The sequence below is a fragment of the Xenopus laevis genome, chromosome 4L (assembly GCF_017654675.1).
Source record: "Xenopus laevis strain J_2021 chromosome 4L, Xenopus_laevis_v10.1, whole genome shotgun sequence".
In the NCBI taxonomy this organism is placed as follows: Eukaryota; Metazoa; Chordata; class Amphibia; order Anura; family Pipidae; genus Xenopus; species Xenopus laevis.
In genome coordinates, this window is record NC_054377.1 from 11,329,136 (window position 1) to 11,353,446 (window position 24,311).

Genomic DNA, 24,311 nt, shown 5'->3' on the forward strand with positions numbered 1-24,311 from the left:
GTCGTCGGTGTCTGAATTGTCGGCGGAACAAATTAACTAATTTATTCGCCAGCGAAACTAGGAAATTCATAGTGAATTCGCGCCTGGTGAATATATTCGCCTATCACTATAGGTAAGTTATTTCTTAATAAAGACTTTGCAAATTTAAAGTCAAATGTGTCTTGGTGGTTTTTTTTCTCCGTTATGTACAAAGAATTTTTTTAAACATTTTTTTTATGTTACTGGTCCTTTAAAGGGCAATTCGCCTTCATTAGCAAAACTGTAATAACACATAAAACCCCCAGAAATGTATTCAAACTTTCATAACCTTGCAAATTTTTGTAAAATGGGCATGGTAATTAGGGGGTGTGGCCAGAAAACAGGCGTGGCCAGAAAAATTCCCTCTTTTTGTCCCTCTTTCTATTTCCAAAATGTTGGGAGGTATAATGCATTGATTTGAATAAGAGACTGGAATATGAATAGGAGAGGCCTGAATAGAAAGAGGAGTGTAGCCTTATAGAGCATTTGTTTTTTTTTAGATGGGGTCAGTGACCCCCATTTGAAAGCTGGAAAGAGTCAGAAGAAGAAGAAGGCAAATCATTATAAAACTATAAAAAAGGAAACATAAAGGCCAATTGAAAAGTTGCTTAGAATTAGCCATTCTATAACATACTAAAAGTTAACTTTGTATTTAAACGTCAATATAAAAGTTAACTTCCCTTGAATAGTGGAATGTTATATGTCAATCACCCCAGAATCGGCTCACACTGACGGCAGGTACCAGTCACATTGCTCCGAGTGTTACAGACACGGTTTTTTTTTTGCCGTGAGATATTCTCCCCTTGCAGTGAATGGATGAATCCCCCTCTTCTCCCAGACTTTCTACCTTGTTGTTTGCGGTTTATATACGAACAGCGACTCCCTTCATCCCTTCAGGAAACCATTATTTGTGAGTTTCCTACTGCCGGGCCCTGAATGCGGCTCTGTCCTATCGGCTGCTACTCTGGAACTTTAGGGAAAGAAGAGAATTCTGTATATTCTCATCCAGTTTAACAGCAGCCCCTATGTATGAAATCTGTCCTGCAGGAAGGCACGAGCCATACCATTAATTAAGCGGCCAGGAAGATGGGGGGTAATAGGGCTACTCCCTTACCCCTGTGTTGGATGGGGTTAGAGGGGTGGGTTACCTTTAAATTAATGTTATAGCACGGCCAATTCTAAGCAACCTTTCAATTGGTCTTCATTATTTATTTTGTATAGTTTCTAGGGATGCAACGAATCTACTAATTAGGATTTGGCCGAACCCCTGAATCCTTTGTGAAATCCGAACCGTAATTCGCATATGCAAATCAGTAGGGGGCGGGGAAAAAGGAAGCCACGCTTGCAGCAAGCAGCTCCTTGTTTTGTGACTAATGATGAGCGAATTTATTCACCAGTCGTGAATTTGCAGTGAATTTCCACGAAACTGCCGACAATGTTGATGCCGGTGACAATTTACGCCCATTGACTTTAATGCAATTGGACAAAATAGGCCCGTGTCAAATTGCCGGCATCAAAATTCGCGTTTCTCAAATTTTACAGGACAAATTCGCTCATCACTATTTGTGACAAAAAATTAAAGGATTTGGATTGGGTTCGGCCAGGCACAAGGATTCGTCTGTATCCGAAAATGGCCGAATCCTGGCTGAAAACCGAACTGAATCCTGGATTCAGTGCATCCCTAATAGTTTCAAACTTCTAGTTTTATTTGCCTTCTTCTTCTGACTCTTTTCCAGCTTTCAAACACGGGGTCACTGACCCCATTGGAAAAAAAAGTGTAAGGCTACAAATGTATTGTTATTGCTACTTTTTTTAGCTCATGTTTCTATTCAGGCCTCTGCTATTCATATTCCAGTCTCTTATTAAAATCACTGCATGGTTGTTAGGATAATTTGGACCCTAGCAACCAGATGGCTGAAACTGCAAACTGGAGAGCTGCTGAATAAAAAGCTAAATAACTCGAGGTCTCCATCACAGTCACACACACTATTGCTTTTTTGCAGCTCCCTAGATACCATGTTAACAGCACCCCTAGGACGGTTCATTATATTAACAGATCTAACAGTTTAAATTTTCTAAGAAAAGGAGGAAAGCATTGACCCAAAATCGAACATTTGCATTTTGAAAGACAAAGTCATTCTGAGCAACTTTCCCGTATACATTTAACTATTTATATTCTCTGCACTGCTGCTTTTGACTCTTGAGAAAATGTAGCAGAAGCCGGCGGATTAACATCATTTTGGTTAACAAGGGTTTGTAGTTTGCAGTTCCCTGTTGGTATTGGAATTGTGGGCAGCAGAGCTAAGCTAATGAAAGCTATCTATTAGATTCATTTTAATTAGATTCATTTACTACTGTTTGGGACTTGCACAGAGGACCCTTGTTTTGACGTCTCCAGGTATAAAGGTATAATCAGCTTCTGTGTGTTTCTGTGGATTATTGTTCCTGACTGTGAACGACGTGCCCCCAAATTACTCTTAATTGACAAGGAGTGATGATTGGGGGCCCTGGCAGCGGGGAAAGGGTTAACGTGGGCGAGCCCGTGCCCCTGTGCAGCCATATTAATAACAATCTAACGGCTCTGGCACAAGAGGAGCAGTGTATAAAGTGCCGCTCAATGGACCCTCTAATTGTATCCAGATGCCTCCAATGGCTGGAGCCAAACCCAGGGAAGGAGAGGGAGCTGCAGGGAGTAACCGATTGTATGCTGGAGGGCTAGGACTTTAGGGGGAGGGAATTTTAAGAACTGCAAGTTAAATGTCTTTAAGAGGTAGTTATGATATTTATAAAACCATGTATTAAATATGATGATTATTTTACAGCACCTTAGAGCTGGTGTAACCCATTAACGTCAACGGGGCTTTAGAGACATGATGTGATTACTAATATGTAATTGATAGGCCGTAATTTGATGCACTGCCCCCCACAATCTCACTGCAGTTTTAGTACCACAGCCTAGAGTCCCGCTTCAGGTCAGGTACCTGTGGAATACCTGCAAAGTGAACGGGTTTCGGGCTATAAAGTCTCCAATTCTATGACTGTGCGGGGAGTCCGTGGGTAACCTGGCTGGGTACCCAACAAAGGTGCGGGCTTCACCCCTCCCCTATGGTTTTTTAATTTGCTTGCGAAGATTCGGTGCCGGAGTGATGCCGCTTCCATTCAAATGTGACGTCACTTCCGGTTTTATGTGTCCCCTGGGCAGTGTCGGACTGGGGTGCCAGTGGCCCACCAGAAAACCCTAGACCATGGGCCCACTTTTCAAGCTATTATTCCTCCTTTCCTCACTCAACCTCTTTATTCTCTTAGTCTTTTATATCTATTTACTATATTCTTGCATTATTAAGTATTTTTTCCCCATAAAGAATGGTCATGAAATAGGCTAAATGGTTAGAAGCAAGAGGCCCACTGATACCTGGGCCCACCGGGAGTTTTCCTGGTATCCAGGTGGGCCAGTCCGACACTGCCCCTGGGTCGAGAGTAGTGATGTGCAAGCCGGGCCGATAGCCAAGGGTTTACCCGCAGGGTCGGTCGGGTTTGGGCCGACCTCGCACCCCCATTTGCCACCTTGCACTGCCGACTTCGGGCTTCCGGTTTTATAGCAGCGCGCCTGCTCGCCCCTCCCCAATTGTGATGTCATCGTCGGCAGGTTGGCGCGGGTCTATAAAAGGATCCCGGAATTCTGGCGCGGGTGGAGGAAGGGCGGTTATGGGGCGGGTGCAGGTCCTGCACATCACTAATCGGGAGATTAGATGACCCATTGCGGGGCGGGTAGCTGGAACATGCGGGTCAAATTGCGGGTATGAATCGGGTACTGGTTTCAAAAAATGGACCTTCACAGGACTCCCAGCCCCCTTAATGGAATGTGGCTGCCCAGCTATCTCTGCAGTTAAATCTTGTTTAATATACAGGGTAATTACTATTCACCTCGGTGAGTGATTCTCATGGCCGGAGACTGTGCCATGTGGGCAATGCAGGAAATCCTATGGAGAAATGTTGTGGGTTGTGTCAGTAGAAATGATCTGTCTAGCGCTGATGGAAGTAACACCCCTGCATGCTGCACATATTGTCCTCATTAATGTCACTTCATAGACCAGCCAATCAGAACTGTCACTGCTTTCATTTAAAGAGCCAGTTTATATTTTATAATGTTTTGGCTGCTGTACTTACCTCTCTTCTGTTACTGCTTCCTGGATCTGTGCCGAGCTCCACCTCTCCAGCAGGGGGCAGGAGATCGTCAGCTCTCAAGTAAATGAAATAGTTATGTAGTCGGACAGGACCTCTCCACCCATTGGTCAAAACTGCTCGTAGGAACCAGAGTTAATTAGCCGGATGTCAGAATGTCAGTCTTCATTTTTAAGGCAAACTTTTTTTTAAGTTTAATGTTTTAGATTTAAAGTGGTTTAAATATGGTTACCACCTTTTCACTAAAAAAAACATTGACAGGGTTTTAGGGGGGCAGGCGATGGTGCAATAGAGGAAGGGATTGGGAAGGATCATGGGCATGGCTTATAGGGGAAGCAGGCAGGAACCTCATTGGGTCAACGGTCTAATTAGGCAGGCCAGGGCTTTTACTGGGTAGATCTGGGGTGTAATTAGACAGGCCAGGGGTTTTACTGGGCAGATCTGGGGTGTAATTAGGCAGGTCAGGGGTTTTACTGGGCAGATCTGGGGTGTAATTAGGCAGGCCAGGGCTTTTACTGGGTAGATCTGGGGTGTAAATAGGCAGGTCAGGGGTTTTACTGGGCAGAGAACCAGGGTGTAATTAGGCAGGCCAGGAATTTTACTGGGAAGATCTGGGGTGTAATTAGGCAGGTCAGGGGTTTTACTGGGCAGAGAACCAGGGTGTAATTAGGCAGGCCAGGAATTTTACTGGGCAGATCTGGGGTGTAATTAGGCAGGCCAGGAATTTTACTGGGCAGATCTGGGGTGTAATTAGGCAGGTCAGGGGTTTTACTGGGTAGATCTGGGGTGTAATTAGGCAGGTCAGGGGTTTTACTGGGTAGATCTGGGGTGTAATTAGGCGACTGGGCAGATCTGGGGTGTAATTAGGCAGATTAGGGGTTTTACTGGGTAGATCTGGGGTGTAATTAGGCAGGTCAGGGTTTTACTGGGTAGATCTGGGGTTTAATTAGGCAGGCCAGGGGTTTTACTGGGTAGATCTGGGGTGTAATTAGGCAGGCCAGGGGTTTTACTGGGCAGATCCGGGGTTTAATTAGGCAGGCCAGGGGTGTATCAGGGCAAATCAGCACATGCAAAGGGGCAGAATAAAATTATACAGACAGTAAATTTTAAATAAACCAAACCACTGTTTTTATGACTAGGCTAGCGATATATTCGCTGGGTGTAAGCCCTAGTTGTAAGCCTTTTTTTTTTTTTGAAAAAGTGTGTTGCTTCTCCCTAATATTGCTGAACTACACCCCAGCATACTCCCAACATATTATCAAGGGTTAAAGCATGTATTCCTGCAACACCAGAGATGGATCCATAAAGCAATACTGCTCAATAAAACTCATCCCAGTGCATGGAGTCCATACAAACAGCATGCAGATATGGCCCTGGCCTGGCCAAAATTCTAACAAGACCTATATCATATTTCTTCCATTCTCCAATCCACAAGACTTGCAAAGTACAATTAGAGAGGCTACAGAACAATAGCTCCGCCATCTAAAATCCCAGACTTTATTATACTTTTGCCGTTGCCGTTGAGCAGGCTGAGCATTCCTATCCCATAGGAGAGCATCATGAAGACCAAATGCAAATAAATCTCTTTGCTGCTTTGTAGTGAGTTTTTATCTATTACACACAGATGCCCAATACTCAGTTTATAAACCCAACTATAATCCCACTGTCCCCTGAGCCCCCCATTAAATCCACTTCTCTCCCCAGGGTCCCATATCCAGCTGCTTCCCATACACGCGGCTAATCATGTGCAGGGGCCATTGCAACGACAAACCGATTATATGTTATTCATAGCCCCCTGTGCAATGCCCACAAATTCTGAATTAAACCTCAGGGTCCCGTCTCCATGACTTTATCTCTTGGGTCCCGCAACAAATCTTGACAATCTGGAGTTGTTGATCCAAATGTAGTCAGGAGCACATTGCTACGGAAGGTTTATTTCCCCTTTAACGTGCTCGTAGCGTTTTTTATAGAGAGACTGTGGATTTTCCCCAGCATGAATCCCGCATTAATGATTTGATCAAATAAAAGTCTCCTGCATCATCCACTCCCTATTGATCCGCCCGTCGGAAGTTTTGCCATTCAGCAAATTGCTAATAAACTGTGTTTTCCATTAATATGATTTTTTAATGACTTATCCACATATAGCTGTTGTCCACTTTTGGGAAGGCCAGGCCTCCCAGAGCGTTCATTACAGGCTTCCTTCCTCTGTTTACATATTTAAAGGCAAAACAGTCACCGATGAATTGATTTTAGGCTTTCGTTTAATTTTTCATGTCTTTCAATGGGCAGCAGCGTGTGACGGCACAACCTTATGGACGTCACAATAGAGACAGCAGCCTAAGTGTATGGGGCAAAGGCAAGTGTAAGGTGGCTGAAACCTGTCCCTGAATCACCCAGCTCCAGCCATTAGCACTCACTCCGGCGCCCAAAAGAGAGAGTGTTTGGCAGTCGCGTGAAATGTACAGATGAAATGCTGATTTTCCTAAATATTTTCCTTGTCTGGGGAAGTTATTACCACCGTCCATGTCATAAAAAGCATTCGTGCGCTTCAGGGAAACAGCCCTTTCTGCGCTCTCCATTAGAGGGGAATTCGGGGGGAATGGAATAAAGAGAGGGGATTGTGCAGATAGAAGGGAAGAGGCAGATGGGTATTGAAGCTCTTGACCTAAAGGGGAAATGTATTCAAACATTTTGCAAAAATTTTAATATCTGGAACATATATATATATATATACATGGTATCTCTTTGTACAAAAGAGTGGCCCTGTTCGGCCCTATATATGTCTTGTTACAAGATTATAACACAAAGGAGACCTACGGGAGAATATATGGCGGGTTACAACCAGTCATTAAAGGAAACAATGGCTGTTTAAGCAAAGCTGAGACTGCAGGTTTAACTTGTATCTTTCCTATTATGGCTCATTCATCAACAATGGGCAAATATGCACCTAGGCAGTAGTCAAGTTTTTGCTTTCGTTGCCCTACTGGCCTCTGATTGAAAAATGCTAATCATTGATTGGTTGCTATGGGTTACTGCCCTGCTGCAAATAAAAAATTACCCTAGCAACCATGCACTAATAAGAGACTGGAATATAATTAAGGGAGGGTCTGAATAGTAATAGGAGTAATAAATAAGTCAAAATAAGAATACATTTGTAGCCTTGCAGAGCATTTGTTTTTTTTAGATGGGGTCAGTGACCCCCATTTGAAAGCTGTAAAGTAGTGATGTGCGGGCCGACCTCACACTCCTCTTCGCAGGTGGTGGCTGGGGGTTGAGCTCCTCTCCTGCTCTCCTGCCACCTTCAAATGCCGACTTCCGGCTTTATAGTTGCTTGATCCGCCCCTTTTGTGACGTCATCGGCAGGGCAGGTCGGCACGGGTCTATAAAACAACCTGGAAGTCAGATGCAGGCGCTGGTTGTGGGGGCCGGGTCGGGTTTTACCCAACCCGCACATCACTTCTGGAAAGAGTCGAAAGAGGAAGGTGAATAATTAAAAAACTATAAACAAATAAATAATAAGGACCAATTGAAAAGTCTCTTAGAATCGGCCATTCTATAACATAGGAAGAGTTAACGCAAATGTGAACCACCCCTTTAAAGGGACAAATACTTTGAATGGCAATTTCATTTACTTTATATATGAAAAAATTGCTTACAGGGTGGGACTGGAACACCGTGACACCGGGAATAAGCCTGGTGGGCTCTGGCCTTGTTGGAAGTGGTTGTAGAGCCACGGTGGTGGGCCCTTAACTCAGGGATTCCGGGGGATGCCAATCCAACACTGGTTGCTTAGAATTATATTTTTATGCTAAAAATAGAATAAAAATGAATTCTGACATTCTGTCTATTTTTATTCTTTGTAGGTGTCCTCTCCCTCCCTCCCTATTTCAGTCCCTATAATGACGGCGCTCTCGCAGGAGACGAAACAGCGAATGCCTACACGCATCTGGAACTGCGGACGCTGGAACAGTCCCTGCTCGCAACCTGCGTCGGCAGCATCTCTGAGCTGAGTAAGTAACATTCAGGGGTCCAGAAACAGCAACCACCACGTTACAGAATCCAGGGCATCCAAACAGTTTTTTTTGGGTTTAGTTCCCCTTTAATAATTCAGACACAGTTCTGAAGGGGCTGGATAATACAGTATTCTGCATGAAACATTATAAAAAAACATTTTTATGGTTTAATTTATTCCGCTTTGAGACTGGGATGAGGGCTCAGATGTGGTTTGTTACATGTTTTTACATTTCTGAAGCAGCAGTGTCTCCGTTTAATAATGGAATAGCCTCGGGGTGCAGGGATCCCTGACATTGAAACACATGTTTATTCGGGCGAGTTCCGGCAATTTATATTTATCTAGAACATTCTGCGGTAACACATATGTCATCAACATTCGATTTGGGAAGGTGGGACCATCCTAATAATGTCCTAACCTGTTACCTGGGGGCGGCAGTTGTTGGGTGTTACCCTCTGACTCTGATTGTGGCACGGCTCTGGAGTTTTTTGTGGCCATAATTATTTTTTTTTGCATTTTTATAACTTATCAGTAAGTTATTAACAGATGGGGTCAGTGACCCCCATTTGAAAGCTGGAAAGAATCATGATAAGAAGACAAATAAGGAAAAAATAAATAAATAATGAAGACCAATTGAAAAGTTGCTAAGAATAGTACATTCGATAAAATACTAAAAGCTAATTTAAAGGGGTTGTTCCCCTTTAAATTAACTTTTAGTATGATGTAGAGAGTGATATTCCGAGACAATTTGCAATTGGTTTTCATTTTTTATTATTTGTGGTTTTCAAGTTATTTCGCTTTTTATTCAGCAGCTCTCCAGTTGCCATTTTCGGCAATCTGGTTGTGAGGGTCCAAAGTACCCTAGCAACCACACATTGATTTGAATAAGAGACTGGAATATCAATAGGAGAGGCCTGAATAGAACGACGAATAATTAAAAGTAGCAATAACAAGCTACTTAGATGGGGTCAAGAATCTGGAAAGCTGGAAAGAATCAGAAGAAACAGGCAAATAAAAAAAAATAAAAAAATAAAAAATATATATATATATATATATATATATATATATATTAAAAAATAATGAAGACCAATTGAAAAGTTACTAAGAATAGGACATTCTATTACATACTAAAAGCTAACTTAAAGGGGTTGTTCACCTTTAAATTAACTGCTAGTATGATGTAGAGAGTGATATTCTGAGACAATTTGCAATTGGTTTATTATTTGTGGTTTTTGAGTTATTTAGCTTTTTATTCAGCAGCTTTATTTCAGCCATCTGGTTGCTAGGTTCCAAATTACCCTAGCAACCATGCATTGATTTGAATAAGAGACTGGAATATGAATAGGAGAGGCCTGAATAGAAAGAGGATTAATAAAAGCAATAACAATACATTTGTAGCCTTGGAAAGCATTTCTGTTTTTAGTTGGGGTCAGCGACCCCCATTTGAAAGTCAAAGGAATTTACTCATATATATATATATGTGTGTTTGTGTGTTCTCTTCTCTGTGCATGTGTGAGTGAAGGGGATGTAGAAGGGTGTTTATGGCATTACAATATTGTTAGTGTTGATCAATGTGATTCTGGAACAGTAGTTAAAGCTGTTGTTACTACGGGGCCCCGTGCAATCGCCTCCCAGTGAACATGATCACATTTCCTCGTGTGTTTCTGACCTCTGGGTCGGTTCCTCGAGAGAATCGCTCATCGGTTTTATTCCTCTCTCATCCCACGGATATTGTATCACACGCAGCCCGTACTGCTCAGCAATGTAGCTACAACGACCTTTTAAAGGGCAAATGTGACGCAGTGATGTAAAGATGCGACCGGACGGAGAAGAAGGGATGGAGTCAGCGTATTTTGGATAATTTGGGGAAATAGAGTCTAAGATTTCTGTCTGTCTCTTGCTAGTTTCCTCCTGGAATAGAAGTAAACCTTAATGGGGTTGTTCACCTTTCAATTACCTTTTAGTATGGTGTAGACAATAATAATGTTAATTTTAAGGGGAACTAACCCCCCAGTGCATTTTATCTTGACTCCTGGCTGTCTCTACAGGTGACCTGGTGTCCCGTGCCATGCACCATTTGCAGTGTCTGACGAGCCTACGGCCCGGAATGAGCCCCTCGCGGCACTCCCGGCACCCTCAGCATCACATCACCTGGTCGCCCGACTCTCTGCACACACTATATTACTTCCTACGCTGCTCCCAGATGGAGTCCATGGAAAACCCTAACCTGGATCCTCCCAAGATGGCGCTACACAATGAGAGGTACATGAGAGCGCTACAGCTTATGATGGCATCACTGTGAGCTCACTAACGGGTCATGCTTGGTAGGTCAGGGTTAGTGGTGTAACTACAGTGTGCTGGGCCCCCCTGCAAAAAAATCTTCAGAGGGCTCAGCGCACTGCACTTCCCAACCCGCTAACCCGTCTGCACGGCCCACTCCCGCCTCATGCCCACCCACTCCCTGCCCCCTCCCAGCACTAGCGCAGCCTACATCCCAGGAAAAAGTAAGATAATGGCTGGGGAGGTGGGTGTTCCATGTAGAGGGTCTGCTTCCTCTATAGTTACTCCACTGGTCAAGGTTATCGAACAACTCCTCCAATACCCTCCAACTGCACCATTAGTGGGTGGCAAGAGAGAAGGGGCTTAGTGGGAACTAGATAGGGCTATGTTTGAATTTGGGAAGGATTTAGGTGGATTGGGGCCTCCTAGTCCATATCAAAGTATACAAGGCCCTGTTCCATCCAAGCCACACCTTGTTATGCCCAGCCCACTTGAGAAGACTTCCCTTTTATCCAAGACCTGGACAGAAATCTAGGATACTCACAAAAATACAGGCCTAAATGTACTGACTAGTGATGTGCGGGCCGGCCCGATATCCCCGCGGGTCGGGCGGGTTCAGGCTGACCTTGCACTCTCCTTGGCGGGTGCGGGTTGAGCTCTTCTCCTGCTCTCCCTGCCCGCCACAGTCAAAAGCAGGCTTCCGACTTCCTGGTTCTTCCTGACGCTGAGCCTGCTCGCCCCGCCCCTTTTTTATGTCATCGGTGGGGCGGCACGGGTCTATAAAAGGAACCCGGAAGTCGGGCTCGGGCGGGAGTAGGTGAAGGGAGGGAGGGTGTCAGGCGGGTGCGGTGCGGGATTTCCACTAGTACTGACCATTTAGAGGGTCAACATTTGAGCGAGTGTTCACCCAACCTGGACCAATTTGTATTGCGATATTGACACATAGAAGAGTTCAGAATGGAGTTCTACAAAACATCGATTTATTGTTTAAAAACAATTACTTTTATGTATTCACATTAAAGCAGCACACAGCATACCCTTATATTGACACATAGTACTCAAAGCATTCCTACCTTTGTCTATGACTTCCAACTGCCATATAACATTGGCACAGGTACTCTTTATAGGCCACCCCCCAGCTACCCCAAGGTTGACTGATGACTCAGTAGTACATGGGGGTGAATTACAATACCATTAACTTGTTCTTTATTCTATCCTTCTCCCCACCCAGGCCATTCATCCTGCTGCCCCCTCTAATGGAGTGGATGAGGGTCGCCATCACGTACGCGGAGCACAGGCGCAGTCTGACAGTTGAAAGTGATGACATCAGACAGACGGCCAGACTCCTCCTCCCGGGGCTGGATTGTGAACCAAGGCAACTTAAGTGAGTAACAGGAGCACTTAGTATTGGGATTTACTGGGGGGCCCAAGTGAATAGTACTTTCCTTCTCTTTAAAGGATAAGTAAATCTTTAAAATAAGTGAATGTAAAATTGATGAGGGGGCTATTCTTAGCACAAGTGTAATGTACAATCATTATTTATTTATTTTTAATTCCAAGATATTAAGGGATACATGTACTGTTAATATGAATGAATTTTGTTACAACAGCTCCACCTGACCAGTCTGACCACCAAGTAGTCAAGGAAGTTGTCAGGAGAAAGAAAGAGGCTGCTCTGATGTTCTTCTGCTTAGGAAAGATTTGAGAAAGGTTTCTGATTTTTTTCTTAAGCAGAAGAACATCAGAGCAGCCTCTTTCTTTCTCCTGACAATTTCCTTGACTACTTGGTGGTCAGACTGGTCAGAAAATGACCAGCAGGTGGCACTGTTGCAACAAAATTCATTCATCTTAACAGTACATGTATCTTGGAATTAAAAATAAATAAATAATGAATGTACATTGCAAAAGTGCTTAGAATAGCCCCCTCATCAATTTTATATTCACATATTTTAGAAGTTTACTTATCCTTTAAATGAGAACTACCCTTTATTTAAAGCTAACTGATTGGTTGCTGGGAACCGGGGTAAACTTTGCTCATGTAACTAGACAAGCAAAGTTGTGTCTTCTTCTGGTTAGTAATGTTGTTCACCACAACGTCACCTCCATGGTTTCTCTGTCTTTTGGTTATTCTTCCTTCCCTCTATCCTTCCCCTCACTGTTTTCCTGCTTTCTTCACCCAAATCTCAGGCCAGAGTGTTGCTTCAGCTCATTCCGACGGCTGGACGCCGGGGCAGCTACTGAGAGATTCCAGCAGGATCTGGGCTTCCGAATGCTCAACTGTGGCAGGACCGATCTCATTCCTCAGGCGGTGCGGGCTCTGGGGCCCGACGGGATCAATACTATGGATGACCAGGTGGGATATAGACACTTACAGACATACATAAAGGGGAAATATTACTTTTATGATTAAAGGGTTTATCTTTAAAGGAGAAGGAAAGGCTAAAACTAAGTAAGCTTTATCAGAAAGGTCTATATAAATACACCAGTAAACCCACAAAGTAATGTTGCTCTGAGTCCTCTGTCAAAAGAAACACCACATTTCTTTCCTTCTATTGTGTACTCATGGGCTTCTGTATCAGACTTCCTGTTTTCAGCTTAAACCTCCAGGGCTTGGGCTTGAGCATGCTCAGTTTGCTCCTCTCTCCCCTTCCTGCTGTAATCTGAGACCAGAGCTATGAGTGAGCAGGGAGAGATCTGCAAAGAAGATTAGCCAAACAACACAGGCTAGTGTATCTCCCCTACACGTTTATTTCGTCAAGTGATGTAACGTTTCGGGGGCTAGCCCCTTCATCAGACCTCCAGCCAGCACCGGGCAACTATTACCAGGAGAGACCTAGGGCCAAATTAGGTAATCTGTTTTGCTGAGCAGGGAGAGACTCAGGCAGGAAGTTATGTCACAAGCTAATATGGCAGCTGCTATCCTAAACAAGCAGAGAGAGTTTCTAGAGCTGTTTACTCGGGTATGGTAAAGTATTTTGCAGAATAAATATAGTGTTATAGCTTGTACTATTGTATCTATTGGCAATAAACTGCTTTGGAAGCTTTCCTTCTCCTAGGGACAAGCAACCTTTACAGTTGCGTGTGTTGCAGCTGCAGTTCACACTATCTCTATCCTTATTATATAATGACCCAATCGATCTTCCCGTTTCTAATTCCATGTCGGTATTAATGACTCATGTTTTTATTTTTCATTTTTAAACAGGGTTTGACGCCGCTCATGTACGCCTGCGCTGCCGGAGATGAAGCCATGGTCCAGATGCTGATAGAAGCTGGCGCTAACCTGGATGTGGCAGTAAGAGGCCTTCTGTGTTGTCACTGGGTAGGGAGGTGAAGGGCCACATTTAGAAAAGATTGGACCCCATACAATTATAACTGATTCAGGGGTGCACATCCCTGCTGTATATATAGTATCTAGCAAGTGTTACTTAATATAATATATCCATTGTGCTTTTAGCTCTGTTTACCCCATAGGGCCACTAGAAATGCCATGTAGCCTTGCCTTAAAGGGAGTGTTTCCATTAAAGGAGAACTAAAACCTAAAAATTAAAATGGCTAAAAATGGCATATTTTATATCCTGAACTTATTGCACGAGGCTAAAGTTTCAGCTTGTCAATAGCAGCAATGATCCAGGACTTCAAACTTGTCACAGGGGGTCACCATCTTGGAAAGTGTCTGTGACACTCACATGCTCAGTGGGCTCTGATTGGCTGTTGAGAAGCTAAGCTTAGGGCTCGTCACTAATTATCCAGCAGAAAATGAGCTTCCCTGGCTGTAATATAAGCTGATGCTACAGGTTTGCTGATTATTAAATTCTGATGATAATTGCACTGGTTTCTGTGCTGCCATGTAGTAATTATCTGTATTAATTACTAATCAGCCTTATATTGTGACATTTCTATTCTATGTGTACTGTATATTGTGAGTGGGTCCCTAAGCTCAGTAAGTGACAGCAGCACAGAGCATGTGCAGTGAATCAGCAGAAAAGAAGATGGGGAGCTACTGGGGCATCTTCTGAGACACAGATCTTTACTGCTAAAGGGCTGTGGTTGCCTTGGGCTGGTTCTCCTTTAAAGGGATTGTCTCCATTAAGGCCAGTGATAACTGGATTGTTATTTTATTCTGGCAGGTCCCCAACTGTTCACCCCGATACCCCTCTGTTCATCCTGACAGTCGGCACTGGACGGCATTGACATTTGCAGTTCTCCATGGACACATCTCGGTGGTGCAGGTATTAGAATTTCTTACTATTTAGATAAGTATTTCCCTGCTTCCCTGGTGTTTATGACACTTTCAAGCAAGTCTATACAGGCCCGGATTTGTGGAAAGGCCGCCTAGGGTGGCAGGATTTTAGGGGGGGGGCGGCATGCTGCCCAACCACACCCACATTGGTTCAAAAACACTGGGGTTGCGCTGGAGATACAATAATTTTTTTAATTTCCCATGCGCAGTCCCTATTGCTCCGGTCCAGATGATGAAAATTTGGACGAATAAAGGGAAGGGAACAGGGGCGATGAATGCCAGTGGGCCTAGGGGAGCCAAATATGTAAATCCGTCCCTGAGTCTATAGTCTTTGATCTTTTTTTTTCCCAGCTGCTGCTGGACGCCGGTGCCGACGTTGAAGGCTCAGCCGAAAACAGCAGTGAGGACAACTATGCTGAGACACCCCTACAACTGGCATCAGCTGCAGGTATCTCACCCCAACACAGACCTTGAATTCAAAATTACATACTGCCTGCTGCTTTCTGCCATTCTTTCTCTCCCCTTTGAAATGATGATAAACTGGGAGTTGTTTTATGTTTGCAGGTAACTACGAGCTGGTGAGTCTGCTCCTGGACAGAGGGGCTGATCCTCTCCTGAACATGCTGGAGGCAGGGGGTGTGTCCTCGTCCCTGCACGAGGATATGAATTGTTTTAGCCACGCTGCAGCACATGGGCACAGGTGAGCAATGTTACCTGCACCTACAGAGACTCCTGATGGCCCAGTTAGGTTAAAACTGGTTGTAGTTCATATGTGGTCTATTTATTTGTTGAGCTCAGGTGTATTGTGCTCCTTCAGTGCCGATATGGGCAAGCAGCTCTTTTTGGAGATCTTTGTTTTCTTATGTGACAATAACATAAAGAAGTAGCACCACCTAGTGGCCACCTTTATGCAGAGGCAGAAAAGTCCTGTTCGTATATAGGAACTGATCTCCGGAATGGCCTCATTATGTGGATGCTCATCTTCATTATTCTATACCATTGCAGGAATGTTCTGCGCAAGTTGCTTACGCAGCCTCAGCTCTATCCAGGGGACGTCCTATCACTGGAGGAGATACTGGCTGAGGGGGTAGAGAGCGACACGTCCAGCATGGGAAGCAATGACCGAGGGCCCGTCCGGCTCTGCAAGGCCAGGATGAAAGCTCTGCAGGAGGCTATGTATTACAGTGCAGAACATGGATACCTGGATATAACCATGGAGCTCCGGAGCCTGGGTGAGGCGCACACACAGCCTTGCAGGGTTCATAGATCATAGTCCAGCATATTGTAGCACCTTGTGCAATGCATTGAATTTATGCCCATTCCTGTGTTCCAGGGGTCCCATGGAAGATGCACGTGTGGGTGGAGTCCCTGCAAACGTCTTTCCACCACTTGCACCTCTCGGCCATGGAGAACCTGCTGCAGGAATTCTCTTCCATAAGAGAGGAGGACTACAACGAGGAACTTGTCAGTGAAGGACTGGCTCTACTCTTCCATATCTTCAAAGCCAGTAAAGTAAGCATGGTCTTTGTACCGGCATAGATAGAGATGGAGAAGAAGGTGGACCCTAGGTAGAGCAGAAAGTATGGGGTCCCAGTATCACTCACTCTTAGCATTCACCTCATTGGGTGTTGGGAGCTGCTAATGTTCATGCATGGACTTATTCCAGGGTTTCTAGACACCCTGGAGAACCTATGGATTGTTGAATACACTACTGAAGACTAACTTTGCTCTCTTTCCACAGACTGATGCCATCGTACAGAAAGCGGCGGCCATCTTTACTCGTTGCTATGGCGACTGCCCGATACCCAGCATTCTGGAGGCACAAAAGGCACTTCCTGCGCGCCTGGGTGAGGAACACTTTATCTGCTTAATATTTCCAATGAACCTGCCACTAAGATATAGGGTATGAGGGTGGCAAAGCAAATGACCCGGTTGTGGTGGTGTCTGACCCTTCACATGTTGTACCTTACAGACCCCCACTTTCTGAACAACAAGGAGATGTCCGATGTGACTTTCCTGGTCGAGGGGAAACTCTTCTACGCTCACAAGGTCCTGCTGGTCACGGCCTCCAATAGGTGAGACAAGGGAGGCTGCGGAATAAGGGAGGAGAAGCCAAAGTAAAACTTGTATTTCCTTGTTCTGTGCTGACAATAATTCATCAATAATCACAGATGGATCACCTACCTGCCCCTTCCCCTATTTCTCCTCAGGTTTAAATCCCTTATGATTAAGGAGGACCCATGTGACAAGACCATTGAAATCTGCGATGTCAAGTACAGTATATTCCAGGTGGGTAGCTAAATCTAATAATGTCGGTCTACAACTAAATCACTAAATTTCACTGGTTCTGCCTTGGAAAAATCAGGATTGTTATCAAGAACAGCTATGGGGAACTCCTAATGTCAGGTCCAATCTATTCTGCTGCTTTATTCTGGGAAGCAAAAAGGCAGCTGCCACAATGGAAAAATATACATTAAAAAGGGGAACTCCACCAAAAAGCTTTTTTCACCCAGTCTACCCTCAATAATAGCCATTGACCAAGTGCCCTAGGGGGCAGGAAACGAGTAGGGCCAGTGGAGATTCATTTTTTAATGAATATAAAATAAATAATGTATTTTTAATGTTATCTTTGGCGGCCCGTATGGAAATATTTTTAAGTGCCTGGATGCCCCCTTTGCTTTTCTATCCCCAATAAAAGACCCATTACCCGCTGTCAGCAATGTGCACCTGAATTCTTACTTATCTGCTACCAATGAAATGCATTGAAAAGTCACCCGAAATCCTCCAAAGCAGTCAAGGAGGGAGCACCATCAGGGGCTGGGCAGAAGTGATGTGCGGGCCAACCCTAACCCAAGCCCTCACAACCAGAATCCTATAGGGCCGGCACGTCCACTCTATTTATAGACCCATGCCCAACCTGCCCATCTCTGATGCAGAGTCCAGGGAGTCCAGGCCCACCAGGGCTACCACATCAGGGGTCCACACACACCTGCTCCGACACCCCTTCTGACAACTTCAGGGCCTCCAATGCCAGCTGCCCTCAACCCTCCTCTATCCGGGTAGAGATTACGGAGTGTGGAGTGAGAGCGGATCTGGACCTGTGGAACTCATGAGGGCTGCTGGCCCACCGGGTTTTTTCCCGGTGTCCCGTCGGCCCAGTCCAACCCTGCTCTGATGTCATGAAAGGGGTCGGGCAGTCGCGCGCCTATAAATAGAGGCTGGCACAGTAAGGTCGCAGGGAGAGTGGAATGAAACGTTCAACCCCGAACCAGCCCGAAGCATGGCAAACTTGTCTGGAAGTTGCCTAAACCCACCCGGGTCCCGTGGGCTTCAGGCTGGCCCTCACATCACTACAACAAACAAGGGAAAGTTGTGCTCACCACTAGTTTTTAAAATCATTAGGCGGGGGTGCAATGAGGGTGTGACCACAAAATACATATAGACAAATACAAGAGTCCTCTGCACTCAACCCATTATCAATATATTTAAGACAGAGACATTTTGTGCATACTGCTACTGAAAAATGCCTTACCCTTTAAACAAAACAGGGATTGTTTGTCCATATATTGCAATATATTTAAGCTGGCCAACTACGTCACAGTCATCCCATATCTGGCCAGTCCTATGCTCAATTTTCATCTGATTCATTAAGAATTCTATGGTTTAATTATACATTTTATAAAAGGGACGAATACGTTTTACCTGCAACTTACTTGCTGCTTTCAAAGTAAAACTCCCAAACTTGGCTGCCCTTTTATTAGACACCAGTGGGATCACCTGACTATAGCTGGGAAGGGTGGGAGCTACAACATGGAGCTGGTCACTGCTCCTGTAGAACTATAACAAACAAGGGAAAGTTGTGCTCACCACTAGTTTTTAGTTTTTCACATCACTACAGGCCAGGGTGGAACAGGATGTGGCTGAGGGGCATGGTCAATAACAGACCCGTTACCCACTGTCAGCAAACTGCACCTGAATTCTTACTTTTCCACCCCAATGAAATGCATTGAAACGTCACTCAAAAATCTCCGAAGCAGTCAAGGAGGGAGCACGATCAGGGGCTGGGGCAGTAGTTTTTTTAGCAGGGGTTTGTTAGGCAGAGACAAGATGCAACCAGATCTAAATTGGCATCTCTGTGGTTCTGATTCTGGTTGGATCCTGTTTTTAATTTGTGCAAACAACATTAAACCCACTGAAAAATTGTAATGGATGTATATCGGAAACATTTATTTCATTAGTGAAAAAAAATGCAATTTTGGTGTCTTGTTCCACCTTAAAGGAATGTTCAGTGAAAATTTTAAATGTTTCCAAAAATAAAAAAGTTTCTGCATCTGTAAAAAGTCAGATGTGCAACAGCTACTTAACAATTCAGGGTGATACATTTGTCTGTAGTCACACACCGCCCGTGCGCCGCCATCCCGGGGTCCCTGCCATTGCTGATGTTGCAGAATAAGGTAATAAACACGGAACATGGCTTTCCCATCAGCACGGAGAGATGAACTTGGATCTGGGGGCTGCTGTTTTCCGGTTCAGCTTATCTTCCGTCCACTTCTTTCATTTTCCAGATGGGAAGCCCAAGGGGGAAGAGGCCCCTAATGACTGGTATGATGGCCTCGGTACAGAGCATTCCTTCCAACTCTCAGGGCTGGATTTGCACTTAGCAGGCAAATACCAAAATGACTCAATTAGAAAACAAGGCATGCTGGAGAAGACATTCTAAACGGTTTCTCCTCATGGCAGTAAAGCAGAGGGCTGCATCATCTAAACAGTGGAAAGTGACAACAGTTTCACATTATTTTGTATGCTACCACACAAAAGATACCTAACAAGATCCAAGATGGGGAGCTCCTATGGACAAATCTGAAGGCGTGGACCATTATTATAGGGCTGCTAAACGTCTGGGCTGGTACATTAGTTTCTGTGTATAAAATACAATCTTTCTAGCCATCTTTCTGAAGGGGAGCTGGGAAGGCTACAGTCTAGACCAGGGATCCCCAACCTTTTGAACCCATGAGCAACATTCAGAAGTAAAAGGGGTTGGGGAGCAACACTAGCATGAAAAATGTTCTTTGGGTGCCAACTAAGGACTGTGATTGGCCATTTGGTAGGATTGTCAACCTACATTGAGGCTCTGTTTGGCAGTACACCTGGTTTTTATACAACCAAAACTTTCCTCCAAGACTGGAATTCAAAAATAAGCTCCTGGTTTGAGGCCACTGGGAGCAACATCCAAGGGGTTGGAGAGCAACATGTTGATCACAAGCTACTGGTTAGGGATCACTGGCTAGACTATCCATCTAGACCAAAAGTGTAGTTATTCATCCCTAAATTTTTCGTTGTTTCGCTGCAAAAATGATGCCCCACAGACTCTAATGGGTGAAAAAAATTGTTGCACATCAAAGATTTGTCACACATCAAAATAAAAATTGCCACCCATACACTTCAATGCATTTCAGCAAATATTTGGCTATGCGAAACGGGTCAGATTTGTCCTCTTTCCAACCAAACACAGTCATCTAACAGCTAAAAAGATGGTTGGTTCTGTTTCTTTCTAACCATAAGCTGGTCAGATATTGAGTATTAAAGTACAAAAACTGACACAGAGTATCATAGAAGCTACCAGATTTAAGACCCAAACAGGCCCTGTGAAAGTCTGAAAGCAGATGATGGGTCAGGTATGACTGGAGCTGAGAGAAGGAACACTGTACAGAGGAAGGTACCGTAATAGGCTTATTCTCTTGATGTCATCCATATGGGCACTTTGATTAAAGCATTGCAATAAGCCCAGGCCAACACTTGGCAACATGTGGAAAAAATATTCCGAAATAGGACTGTCCCTGGAAATGAGGTACTGCTGGCATCGGCACAAGCCTTTGAACTAGAGGAGCAGGAGGAGGCGTTTCATGATTTTTGGCTATTGTTCAAAATTTTATTGTTCAATTTTTTTTATTATAACGTCATTAAAATCTCTATGGAGACCAACTCTGAGAGAGCTCTGCCCTTTCCAAGAGTCAGACATCGAAGACCTAAATGACTACTTGTCCTATAACTGATGCACCTCCAGTACAGATCTCCAAAAAGAGACAGATCTTCTGTAAGAGACCCTCTTGAAAGAGAGTTGGGCTGAGCCTGACCTTAATGGAGATTATTCAAATGTCTTCTTCACACACCTGTGGCCTCTACATCCTGAGGCTCTTCCAAAAGCCTTAGGTCTCTGTAGTCTAAGTTTCGGTTATCTGACATGATATAAAGCCTTTTGTGCCCTGATGCGAGAAAGAATACTATCATGCACAAGCTCAAAAGTCTTACCTACATTATTTGTATAATGTAGAATTCTCAGTAAGCCTCAGTAATATACTACTACTAGTCATGAGCTTCTATAGGGTTTATGGAATGGCACTTTGATTCTGTGAAATGGCTTGGGAACCCACATGCTTCCTCTTCCATTCATTTTGCCGTTACGTTCTACCTAATGAAATACTTGCGTGCCCAATAAGGTCCAGACAGCTGTGTTTTTACGATATGGACCCTGCCACCCACCGTTGTGACATAATTGTGCAACCTTTACCGGTGGGATAGTAAATTGTTTAGGAACCTGTATCAGTTGACACCCAGCGCTTGGAGGAGTCTCATGTCTAAATATAATAATGGTCTTCCTTGCAGATGCTCATGCAATACCTGTATTATGGAGGAACAGAGTCAATTAAAGTCCCCATGGCTGCTGTTTTAGAGGTAAGTGGAAAAGTAAAATATAGATATTTTTAATTTCTGTGTTGATGATGGGTTTAATATCTGAGAACTTTCAGATAGTCCAGGTTGTCCATGGACAACTTTCTGTGGAATGGCTCCCAAATTGCCCCCCATCAATAACCAATGAAAATGGGTGTAACACGCAGATTAACATCGACATTTTCAGACACCATGTTTTGTTGTCAAGACTTTTACTTCTAGTTAAAAATGTGTCAAAGACCAGAGCTTGTGTGCTACAGACCTCCAGTGGTCTTGAAGGACACTGCACTTACCTCTCATATACTTAGATTAAAGGTGTAGCAAAAACCTTCTAGTTTAGGAATAGACCATGTTGCTCCTAGGGGACCTTGAGTTCTTAACTTTTCACCATTACTCCCATAACACAATGTCCCATTCCCCACTCTCCTTGGTATTTATTGCATATATCTCTTTATAACATAGTATCAATATCCTTGCCTCAGTCTACCAAAAGCATTGATGTGCCCCAAGCCAGTATCCATCTGACAAGATAGAATAGTCAATTTTTTTCTGGGATGCCCAGAGTTGTACCCTAACTTCTCCATGCCTACTGGACAAGTTCCTGGTGTATGTAAGCATCCATTTTGGGCCTGCACGTTTAAAACTTGCAAGAGGTAATAGTAAATCTAGACCTGCATGCTATATTCATACCTTCTGGCTTCCTTATACAGCTCCTTTCAGCGGCCAGTCAGTTCCAGCTCGATGCCCTGCAGAGGCACTGCGAGATCATCTGCTCCCACAGCATCAACATAGATAATGCAGTCAGCATCTACAAATTCGCAAAGGTAAGATCTTGCTGGGTCTGTCTCCAAAACCTTCCCCATACCATCTCATCAGCACCTGGTGTCCAGTAATATTGGGATGTTTGAGGCTCTTCTAGAACTAACCGAGCTCCAGACAGTTGTAGCTCTTCTATCGTCCATGGCTGCTTTGAATACATCCATAGATATTGTTCCGGACTTAACTAGAGTAGTGGCATCAACTACGCCTTTTGGCCAAAAAGATACAGATTAGAGCTGAAAACACCCAGTAAGAAGTTGGGGAAGGCACCAGCACAGGCAGATAATAATAGACTATATTGTGAGTCCTAGTGTCCCCAAATAGAGACCAACTGCTATATAACAATATATAATTACAAGCTCTCCAACGGAAAGCAGTCTATTGGTAGCCTCCCCAAATAAACATTTCACCCGTCTAATGAGAGCACCAGATGAATAACCCTCACACTGTTTTGGTATACAGTTCAAAAAGTTGGCCTTCAACATACATCTGTAATTATTATTCTTCATAACAACCTTCGCTTGTAAGGAAACCACTGCTTAGCACAATGTTATCACGCTTGATGATCACGTTTCTTGACTTCAGGTTGAGGGCCATGGAAAGTTAGTGAACAACTCTACATTTGGGTGCCATATGCAACCCCACCACTCCTTTTAGTTACTGTATAATTTGCCCTTGCACATCCTAAAATAAGTGATGCCTCCCTTCCCAATTGCCAACTAATAAACAATGTGGTCTTTTTTGCTCTGCAGATCCACAATGCACCTGAACTGGCTCTCTATTGCGAGGGATTCTTCCTACAGAACATGAAGACTCTCCTGGAACAGGATTCCTTTAAACAGCTTATATATGGACGCAATAGCAAAGTACAGGGGCTGGATACCCTGACGGACTTGCAGGAGACCCTGTCTAGACGCATAAAGAATGTGTATATATCGTCCCGGGTTTGACCCAATGATTAGGGTTGCCGTATATGGAAACAGGCACTCCCAGGCAGAGAACAATGCTTAAATCACTCAATCAAACCCAAAGACAGCAGACCAGGTTCTATCCAAGTCAACACCTCACAGCAGGGGCAGAACCCTGGTTCTGGTTTAAATGGGCTCCTGGATTAATGGATTTACCTGTATAGATAGATGGAGAGTGAGCTCATGTGTACAGTATTAAAATACAAGTAGGCTCAAAACAAAAAGCTCTTTGTAGACAAATCAGAATAAACCTTTGGTACCCTTATAGAGGTAGAAGGTACAGTGAGAGGATGAAGGTCCACATATCCCAGAATCCTCCCATGCAATTAATGGGGTGTCGCTGGTTACCCAATGCCTGCATTAGATGTTGTGTGTGCCTTATTAGATGGCAACACTGAAGCGATGGCGGAGGCCAAATCATTTTGCACCTTATAAAATCTGGGATATTGAGCCTACAACTAGTGGTTGTTGGCATGGGATCATATGAATTGTCACACTAGAACAGCCGAGGGCCTGCCAGCTCAAGAGATCAGAAGGCAATTAGGAGTTGGGGAACAGAAACAGACCCAGATTAATGTATAATCTCTGTAATTGTTTTGTGATGTAAAGAATTAATATTTGGATTTTATTAACAAATAAAGGAAGGTTTTGGTCAAAAGGAGAGTGATATATGCTGAATGGAAAGCAAAGACATACTGATTAATGGTGAATTCCCTGCTTAAAGCAAACAAATAAGGTACAATATCTTTCACCTTGGAATGAGATATCTAAGGCATAGTCATCTGTTAAAAATATATACTTCTGTTCTCTTTGCAAGGAGTAGATTGCAATATGGCAGATGTCACCCATGAGCCCACCCAGTGTTCTATTTAAAGGCTAAGGTCACAGACCATCCCACCCAGCTAGGAGACTTTTCTTTCCTGGGAGGCAAGAAGGAAGAAGTGATAGTGGGCTCAACTGGACCACCCACCTTGCCTATAACAATCCAAGGAAGGCTGGCAATACAGTTGTTTGCATGTCCTTGTGGGGGGTAAACGTAAATATATAACGGGTATTCCTTTGT

The 24,311-nt window shown here is 44.1% G+C and overlaps 1 protein-coding gene across 1 annotated transcript in view; it reads left to right on the plus strand.

Moving 5' to 3' along the window:
- abtb2.L (ankyrin repeat and BTB domain containing 2 L homeolog) overlaps window positions 1-23,905 on the plus strand; it is a 73,996-nt gene extending 50,091 nt beyond the window's left edge. The window contains exons 2-17 of the mRNA XM_018257374.2: window positions 8,064-8,210; window positions 10,261-10,474; window positions 11,724-11,876; window positions 12,680-12,845; window positions 13,695-13,784; window positions 14,620-14,721; window positions 15,084-15,180; window positions 15,297-15,432; window positions 15,738-15,964; window positions 16,066-16,244; window positions 16,474-16,579; window positions 16,705-16,807; window positions 16,943-17,021; window positions 21,396-21,464; window positions 22,172-22,285; window positions 23,033-23,905. Of these exons, the coding sequence (XP_018112863.1) occupies window positions 8,064-8,210; window positions 10,261-10,474; window positions 11,724-11,876; window positions 12,680-12,845; window positions 13,695-13,784; window positions 14,620-14,721; window positions 15,084-15,180; window positions 15,297-15,432; window positions 15,738-15,964; window positions 16,066-16,244; window positions 16,474-16,579; window positions 16,705-16,807; window positions 16,943-17,021; window positions 21,396-21,464; window positions 22,172-22,285; window positions 23,033-23,230 (2,180 nt within the window). The 3' untranslated portion in view covers window positions 23,231-23,905. The remainder of the gene's footprint in view (window positions 1-8,063; window positions 8,211-10,260; window positions 10,475-11,723; window positions 11,877-12,679; window positions 12,846-13,694; window positions 13,785-14,619; window positions 14,722-15,083; window positions 15,181-15,296; window positions 15,433-15,737; window positions 15,965-16,065; window positions 16,245-16,473; window positions 16,580-16,704; window positions 16,808-16,942; window positions 17,022-21,395; window positions 21,465-22,171; window positions 22,286-23,032) is intronic.
- Window positions 23,906-24,311: the final 406 nt, after the last annotated feature.